Source organism: Geotrypetes seraphini, chromosome 7, assembly GCF_902459505.1.
Source record: "Geotrypetes seraphini chromosome 7, aGeoSer1.1, whole genome shotgun sequence".
In the NCBI taxonomy this organism is placed as follows: Eukaryota; Metazoa; Chordata; class Amphibia; order Gymnophiona; family Dermophiidae; genus Geotrypetes; species Geotrypetes seraphini.
Window position 1 is genome coordinate 29,343,045 of NC_047090.1, and position 9,630 is coordinate 29,352,674.

Sequence of the window (9,630 nt, forward strand, 5' to 3'; positions counted from 1 at the left end):
ATGTGTGTGGGGGTGGGGTTGGAGTTAATATGTGTTTGTTTCTGACAGTATCTTAACCCCAGGGTGAGCAAGTTGGGAGATGCCCTTGTAGTAGTGGATGGATGGTTTCTTCAAGACAACCATAGAATTAATTCAGATTAAAGTATTGTTTTTTCCCTTCTATGTGTGTTTAGTGCTGCATATATCCTACAAGGATGAGGTTAACTTTCTTATTTTAGAAAAAAAAGAATATACATATTATCCTGTTAGGGTAACAGCCCATATTTCAGTTTTGCTTGGATTCTTTCAGATCATCCAGGACTGGAAAATGCATTGCAGATTGAGAAGTTTCAGGAAAAGGTCTGCATGGAGTTTCAGAATTATGTGACTAAAATATATCCAGAGGACACTTACAGGTACGTGCAGCTTTCACTGAGTAGAAATCTCATCCCATGCTGCTCCTTGTGTCCCTGGGCACTTAATCCCACATTGCCCCAGGTACATTAGATAGAGTTTGAGCCCACCAGGACAGATAGGGAAAATGTTTGAGTACCTGAATGTAAAACCACTTAGGTTATAAGTGGTATATAAATACTTACTTAAATAAATAAATAATAAATAAATGTGTGAAGGGAAAGACTACACTACCATCCCTCTGGCCAGAACAAACAGATAACATTAACAAAAATTGTGGAAGGTAACAAATATGGGTGATTTCAGCTATCCCAGTATTGACTGGATAAATATCATATCAAGAAATGCTAGGGAGGAAAGGTTTCTGGATGAAATAAATGGCTGCTTTCATGGAGCAGCTGGCTCAGGAACCAACAAAATGAGGGGCTATTTTAAATATAGACCTTTTGGTGGAATGCAAGACTTGATCTCCTCTCAAATGTATGAGAAGAATGTTAAGAAAAAATGTATGAATAAATCAGAGATGTAAGACATCTTTATGCAAAAAATGGACCAGATTTTCATTTTTTCCTGTAACACTTACCCTGCTGCAAAGGAAAATTGAGTTCCCTCTGTCCTACTGCAGATCTCCTCCTCACATCTCAAAGGATTTTTAAGATCAGTTTTTGTATAACTCCATGCTTTCATGAAGGTTTTTTGTCTGTTTAAGTCAATTAAAATTAAAGTACTGAACAGAGATCATAGAGTGCAGGATAAACCTGTACCTGCCTTAATATAAATGCATCATCAACCCCTCACTACCTGTAACTCCTTGGGTTTATTTTAATTTTCTTTCCAAACAAATGTAGTATTTGTGAACTACTCCATTCAAACCCCATCTATTTGAGTTGGACAACACACATGCATGCATGCAAGCATCACCCTTCAGTGCCATACAGGTATGATGGTACAAACATTACATTTTATTGATTTTGTTAATAATATCAATTGCTAGTTTTCTGATGATATAGGGAAATAATATACACATTGGGTGTTTTAATTCTTCAGAGAGATGTTTAATGTGAATGTTGAGGTATAGAGAGTTTGCCTGACTCGCACATATCTTGATTCATATCCTCCCGTCTTAATGGGTTTCTTTCTTTGTTTTTAATATTGTTCCAGACTCTCACGGCTTCTCTTGCGGTTGCCTGCCCTGAGACTGATGAGTGCTGCCATCACCGAAGAGCTGTTCTTTGCCGGCCTCATTGGAAATGTTCAGATAGACAGCATCATCCCTTATATTCTGAGAATGGAGGCAGCAGATTACAACTCTCAAATAATCGGCCAGGTCCTTTAAATGGAAGATGTGGAAGTATTGTGTTCCACAGTAAGAATGACTCTTCGTATGGCCAGGTAGTGACAGAAAGGCCTCCCACGTTTTATTCTGCATTAAGGAAAAAAATGAAAGATATTAAACAAAGACCTGTATCTTCCTTTTAGTGGAAATGGATTGTATAGGAGCCATAGGATGGCTTCCTTCTTCCATGTGGTTTTAGCAGCATCCTCCCATCTGTCGGACAACATGGATTTTGTCTCCTGTTATAGAAGGACTGACATGGAAACTGTGGAATCCAGACTCACTGAACAAAAAAGAGGAGCATGGCAAAAATCCTAGCCTGACTGCAGGTGCCGCAGGCAGTGAGGATGATGATGTATTTATATAAAGACAAGTAAAGGCTCATTCTGCACTCTGTGGATCTGTTTATTTTACCTGATGTGGATCAGGAAAATATATAGGTCTGAAAAAGAGTAGGGGAGCCCACACTGTCCCTTTAATGACTTGTTTTATATTTGGTTGATCTATTTGGGGGCAGTGAGAAAGTTTATTTTATTTTATTACTGAAAATAATGATACTGTTAAAAGCAAAAAGAACTCATATTACAGATCTCATAGGATATTCACAGGGTCATATTCTTTTCTGCTGGCCTGTCATATCGGTACATACCAACATTGCCCTGTCATGTACCAAGCAGCATTTTTATATTCCTTTTGGTTAAAAGAAAATATTTTGAGCAGAAATATTTGTTTAGAAAAACTGCTTGTTCACACATTTCCAAATGTTGGGAATTGATAAGGAATATATATTTGTGTTTAAACTCTGAGCTGTATATTTGAAGGGAAAGGCCAGTTGCCCACATGGTGCCACATCTAGTCAACCTTCTGGCCTTTCCTAAGTGGCAACGGGAAGATTTTCGATGGTTCATTCCATTTCACACACACTTCTGTGGTCACATTTAGGTGTTATCTGCATTTCTCTGTGATTGTCTTGCTATTGTATAAAAGCTATTGTAAATGTGTTGAATCCATAGTTGATGTAAATTCTATTTTGGCTGTATTTTTTTAAACAAGGTGCCACTTTTTACTCAACAATAAATTTCCCACAGCCTTTTTTGACCCGATGCCATTCAGAGAGATTGTTCAAACTACAGTTTTCTGTTTTGATTTTAAAAAAAGAAAATTAATAGCAGAGAAAAGTATTTCACTTTGGGTTTAATTATTATTTCCTTTATTTCACATGAATTCTGGAGATGAAAACTGTATCCCAATTCAAGAAAGCTTGGGACAAGTACATAGGATCTCTAAGGGAGAGAAAGGGAAAGTAGATGGCATGGATAGTCCATATGGTCTTTATCTGTTTTCATTGTTCTGTGTTTTTATGTTTACAACATCTTTGAGCTTAAATTGCAAAGGGTATTTTTATCTCACTGCAAGACTCTTCCACCTCGCAATAGAAACACAATTGGAAAAGTGTTCTTTCCACTGGAATGAATGAGATACCATGTGACTACACTGCACAACAGTTGAGAGAAATGATCTTCAGAAATGTAAAGATAGGTGAAGGGCCTTCTGTTTAAGGTACCCTCCTAAAGAAAAGACTTTTTTGTTTGTTTGTCATTTGGTTATATTGCTGGCCTTAAGAAAGGGTAAAATTGACTTAAACCATTATTATGCTACTTTTAACTATGTGGTGGTGGTTGTACGTTTTGGATCAAGGGATGTTCACTGTGGACTGCACGTGGTAACGAATATCTGTGACACATTCTGAATCAGTCATTTCCTAGTCTATAGTCATTTTTCTATGGTTAATTCTGTAGAAACACAATCAAAGGCAGGTCTGGAGCACCACAAGGAAAGTGTCTCACTGTCTTCTTAAAAGTCCATTACCAAATATGGGTACAGCAAGTCTGAGGCAGTGTTGTTCAGTAGCATCATTTGAGCCCAAGCTCCTAAGCCCTGTTTGTTGTGCACCGCTAACTGATCTGATTTTCAGGATATCTACAATGAATACTGTGAAATGTATTTGCATGCAGTAATTTCCACTGTATGAAAATGAATCTCATTGGGTGCCAGCAGCTGGAAACCATTTCTGAAACCCTTGTAGGCATTATGGAAGTGTCATAAGACTCAGCACAGCCTTCTCCCAGTTAACCAATCTGAGTAACCAAATGAATACATAGGCAAAAAACAGTTTAAAGACATCTCATAATTCTTATGTAAGTTTTATTCTGAGGTAATAAGCCCATAACATTGGCATACCGTATACAATAAAACAAACTGTAATTGAAAACAAATTATAAGGAAAGTGTCTTTGTACAAATAATGATTTTTCTTTGGTCCCTTTCACTGAATAAAACAAATATGCTCGTTCTCTCTGTTTCCTTTAAAGTGAAATAGTCACGGGCTCACGTTTTCCTGGCAGTATCTCTGGAAGATTGCCCAGGTCAAGGGTCTGGTGTGCGTCTCCTTTGTGAGGCGTCAATCTTTAGCAATGCATAAAGGAAATAGCTTGAGGGTGTTCTAGCCAGGAATGGTTGCATAGGGGAAGGTATGGCCTGTAGGAAAAAGGAGGTATTGATGCCCCTTTATAAGACTTTGGTGAGGTCTCATTTAGAATATTGTGTGCACCTTCAAAAAGATATAAAAAGGATGGAGCCAGTCCAGAGGAAGGCTACTTAAAGATGTCAATCTGTATGCTTTGGAGGAAAGGCGGGAGAGGGGAGATATAATAGAGACGTTTAAATACCTACATAATGTAAATGCGCCTGAGTCGAGTCTCTTTCGTTTGAAAGGAAACTCTGCAATGAGAGGGCAAAGGATGAAGTTAAGAGGTGATAGGCTCCAGCGTAATCTAAGGAAATATTTTTTTACAGAAAGGGTGGTAGATGCATGGAACAGTCTCCCAGAAGAGGTTGGAGAGACAGAGACTATGTCTGAATTCAATAGGGCCTGGGATAGGCGTGTGGGATCTCTTGGAGAGAGAAAGAGATAATGGTTACTGTGGATGGGCAGACTAGATGGGCCATTTGGCCTTTATCTGCCATCATGTTTCTTTGTTTCTAAGAATCCAAATGAGCAAAACAGACAAGAGAAATGTTACTAGTCCTATTCATCCTGCTAGACCATCAGTCTATACCAATGTATTGTGTTCTTTTACCAGAAGATAGAAGTAGAGAAACTGATTTTTTTTCAATGATATCACTGATGTAAGGACAGTATTTCTCTGCCTCCAGCAGATGGTATAAGTCAGACTGGTGCATCAGGTTTGCATTTAATACTCCCTCCCCCACAGGGGCACAGTCCATGGCTTGCATCCTTTGTGGTAGATCCTCTTGGCCAGTATTGTTCCTGAGGTTTGGTCCACAGCCCGTTTCCTAGTTAAGCCTAGAAGGATCGGACATTCTGTAGCTCCAAGCATTAGCTCACAGGCTTCTGCTTGATGAGGCATGCTGGTGCAGGGCCTCACAAGGGTCCATCTAGCAGGGAAAGGGTGTTTGAGATTCATTCTCTCCCATTCCCACCCAAAGGTTAAGAAAAAAAAAGTCAAATTGGCTTGTCAGATTTATTCTCTTGGCTATTTGCTAGGTGACAGAGGCATAGCTACCGTTGAGTGAGCCTGGCAAAATGCCTAGGGCTACTAAATGGTAGGGGGCAGAGAGTAGATGCTGGACAAACAGATAGGAACACACAGAAAAGATGAATGCTAGACATAAAGACATTGGAAAAAGTTAATTTGAAAGAAAATAAAAAGCAGGACATCAAAGTTAAGAAAAAAAGTATTTTTTTCTGAATTTATTAATTGTAATATGTCAGCTTTAGTTAAATGTGCATCTTTGCACATAAGCATGGCCTCTGCCGAGTCAGACCATAGGTCCATCATGCCCAGCAGTCCGCTCCCGCGGCGGCCCCCCAGGTCAATGACCTGTAGTGATCTATTACTCAAGAGCATTTTGTCTTGTATAGTAACCCTCTAATTGTACCCCTGGATTCCCTTACCCCTCAGGAATTCGTCCAATCCCTTTTTGAAACCCAAAACCGTACTCTGCTCAGCCACCCCCTCTGGAAGCGCATTCCAGGTGTCTACCACCCTCTGGGTAAAGAAGAACTTCCTAGCATTTGTTCTAAAACTATCTCCCTTCAATTTTTTTGAGTGTCCTCTAGTTCTTGTTGCCCCCGCCAGTCTGAAAAATCTGTCTCTCTCTACCTTCACTATACCATTCATGATCTTATAAGTTTCTATCATATCCCCTCTAAGTCTCCTCTTTTCTAGGGAAAAGAGCCCCAACTTCTCCAGCCTCTCAGCATACGAGAGGTTTTCCATGCCCTTTATCATTTTTGTCGCTCTTCTCTGGACCCTCTCGAGTATCGCCATATCTTTCATTAGGTACGGCGACCAGTACTGGACGCAGTACTCCAGATGCGGTCGCACCATTGCCCTGTACAGCGGGAGGATAACTTCCTTGGTTCTGGTAGTGATACCTTTTTTGATAATGCCCAACATTCTATTCGCCTTTTTTGAGGCCGCTGCGCATTGTGCTGCCGGTTTAATTGTTTTATCCACCAAAACCCCCAAGTCCTTTTCTAGGTTGCCCTTTCCCAATGTCATCCCCCCCATCATGTAGTCGTACATCAGGTTCCCTTTCCCTATGTGCATAACTTTACATTTCTCCACATTAAAACTCATCTGCCATTTATCTGCCCACTCACTCAGTTTGTCCAGATCCCTTTGGAGTTTTTTACATTCCTCTACAGATCTAACCTTACCGGAGAGTTTTGTGTCATCCGCAAATTTTATAACTTCGCACTTTGTCCCTGTTTCCAAGTCATTAATAAATATATTGAATAGCAGCGGTCCCAGCACTGACCCTTGTGGGACGCCACTTGTGACCCCTTTCCAGTCAGAATAGTGTCCCTTTACTCCTACCCTCTGTTTCCTGTTTGCCAACCAGTTTTTGATCCATCTGTGTATGTCCCCTTCCACCCCGTGGTTCCACAGTTTCCTTAGAAGGCGCTCATGAGGTACCTTGTCGAAGGCTTTCTGGAAGTCTAGGTATACTATATCTATGGGGTCACCTTTGTCCAAATGTCCGCTTATCCCCTCGAAGAAGTGCAGTAGGTTTGTTTGGCAGGATCTTCCAGTACAGAAACCATGCTGGCTTGTTCTCATCAGCTTATTTTTTTCTATGTGCTCACTGATACTGTTCTTGATCAATGATTCGGCCATCTTCCCCGGAACTGAGGTCAAGCTGACCGGTCTATAATTCCCCGGGTCGCCTCTGGTTCCTTTCTTGAAGATAGGTGTAACATTTGCTATCCTCCAGTCTTCCGGTATTACCCCTGTTTTCAGGGATAGGTTACAAATCTGTTGCAGTAACTCCGCTATTTCGTTTCTAAGTTCTCTTAGTATTCTTGGGTGAATTCCGTCCGGGCCTGGCGATTTGTCAGTTTTTAGCCTATCTATCTGTTTGAGTACGTCTTCGAGGCTTACCTCCATGCACGATAATTTTTCCTCTTGGTCCCCCTTGAAGAATTTTTCCGGTTCCGGAACATTGGATGTGTCCTCTTTTGTGAAGACCGACGAGAAGAACGTGTTTAATCTGTCCGCCACTTCCTTTTCCTCCTTTACCACTCCTTTCCTATCCCCCTCATCCAGGGGTCCCACTTCCTCCCTCGCCGGCTGTTTCCCTTTCACATATCGAAAGAAAGGTTTAAAGTTCCGTGCCTCCTTTGCAAGTTTCTCTTCATATTCTCTCTTTGCTGTTCTGACTACGCGGTGGCATTCTTTTTGGTGCTTCCTGTGCTTTTTCCAATTTTCCTCAGTTTTATCCTTTTTCCATGTCCTGAAGGATTTTTTCTTATCTCCTACCACCTTCTTAACTTCTCTTGTTAACCATGCTGGGTCCTTTGCTTGATTCTTTCTGCCCCCTTTTCTAAATCTGGGTATATATCGGCTTTGCGCCTCGTTCACTGTGTCCTTAAAAAGGGTCCAGGCTTGGTCCACCGTCAGTGCCTTTCTGGTGCTGTTCTTGAGTTTTCTCTTTACCATGTGTCTCATGGCATCATAGTTCCCTTTCTTGAAGTTGAACGTTGTTACAGTGGTTCTCTTCCCCTTTGGCATACTTAGTTCCACTTTGAATTGGATCGTGTTGTGGTCACTGTTCCCTAAAGGTCCCGCTACTTCCACTTCTTGGGCAGGTCCTCTCAGCCCATTAAGGATTAAATCCAGAATAGCTGCCCCTCTCGTTGGTTCTTTGACGAGCTGTTCCAAGTAACAGTCCCCTACAGCCTCTAGGAACTCCAATTCCTTTGAACAATTGGAAACTCCATGGCTCCAGTCTATCCCTGGGTAGTTGAAATCTCCCATAACTATGGTGTTTGCGTTTTTACATTCTCGCCTCAACTCAGCTCTCAGTTCTTCATCTATTGCTTCTGTTTGTCCAGGCGGGCGGTAGTACAGCCCCATCTTTATCTCGGTTCCCTTTCTTCCTGGTATTTTAACCCATATTGATTCCAGTTGGTCATTAATTGTTGGTGTGTCCACTCTGATCGATTGAATTGTATCCGTTACATAAAGTGCTATTCCTCCTCCTTTCTGATGTGTCCTGTCTCTTCGGTAGAGCTTGTACCCTGGTAGTGCTGTGTCCCATTTGTTGTCCTCGTTCCACCATGTTTCCGTGATTGCTATGATGTCTAGGTTCTCATCTTTGGCCCTGGTTTCTAGTTCCCCCATTTTGTTTGTCAGGCTTCTTGCATTAGTGTACATACAGTTTAAGTCTCGATGGATTTGTTTTCTTGTTGGTTTCCCTTGCGATCCATTTTCCTTTCCGTCCCCTTCTTGTTCTGCAGACTTTTGTTTATTGTCTCTCTTGTCTTCCTCCTGTGGGGCGTGGTGTGTTTCTTCATTACGTTCATTTTCTTCTTCTTGCCCCTTGTTGACTTCCCCATGTAGTAGATTCCTCCTATCCCTTTCCTGATTTGTCTGGTTCTGCTGGTATTCCATTGCTTGTTTGACGTTGTTGGTGTCTTCCCTGCACTTTCCCCACTCAGTATCCTTTTGGGATACTGTCTTCCGAATCATCAACATCTGGTTGACTGTCGGCTTTCCCCTTCCTCTCAGTTTAAAGCTTGCTCTATTCCTCTCTTGATGTACCCCACGCACACATACCCACTTCCCCCCCTCTCCCCCACTACCTTGGGAGCAATGGGAGACCTATTTTTGCCACTGCTAGGGAATAAAGTCCTATCAAAAAAGAAAGGGTTAAAATTTGCTAAGGTTAGCTGTTGGCAGATGTGACAAGCCCAGAGTTCCGAGTGGGATTGTTTCCTCGGCTGTGTGCAGATGCCCAAGAGTGGGAGGTTCAGGACCTGCAGGCGCCAACAACAGCAGAGCAATGCTCTTGTTTCATTTTGACCTGTATGTGGTGGGGTGGAAGGTAGATGCTAAAATATCTGTTGGGTTACTGGGCTGATTCTAGCCAAAATCATTCAAAGGATAGTGCAGGGTAACCACCGAGCTTTGGAGTTTGTTCTTCCATTTCTACTTTTTTTTTTAGTGGGGTTGAAGTATCATGTTTATTACTGCCTGTGGAAAAACAACTTATACAAGCCAGGCCTAACCAAGTGTGATAAGGTTATCGCCAATTATTTTAACAACTTACCCATAATTTAATGTGCTGTAATTGTACAAATTTATTTTGGTGTCATAATATGCAAATTATAGTTAGGAATAATGTCAAGAAGTAGTTTTTCACAGAGAGGATGGTAGGTACTTAGAATGCCCTCCTGCGGGAGATGATAGAGATGAAAATGGTAACAGAATTCAAAAACGCATGGGCTAAACATAAAGGAATCCTGTATGGCAAAAGAATGGAACCTACCAAACAGCAGTGTTTAGATAACAACTCCAGTAATTGGGAAGC

General features: G+C 41.4%; 1 protein-coding gene across 4 annotated transcripts in view; it reads left to right on the plus strand.

The window, feature by feature from the left end:
• The window catches only part of NR2C1 (nuclear receptor subfamily 2 group C member 1), an 86,490-nt gene extending 82,409 nt beyond the window's left edge, over window positions 1–4,081 (plus strand). For all 4 annotated transcript variants that reach the window (XM_033952056.1, XM_033952058.1, XM_033952059.1 and 1 more), the window contains 2 exons: window positions 290–395; window positions 1,555–4,081. In XM_033952056.1, the coding sequence (XP_033807947.1) occupies window positions 290–395; window positions 1,555–1,729 (281 nt within the window). In that variant the 3' untranslated portion in view covers window positions 1,730–4,081. The remainder of the gene's footprint in view (window positions 1–289; window positions 396–1,554) is intronic.
• Window positions 4,082–9,630: the final 5,549 nt, after the last annotated feature.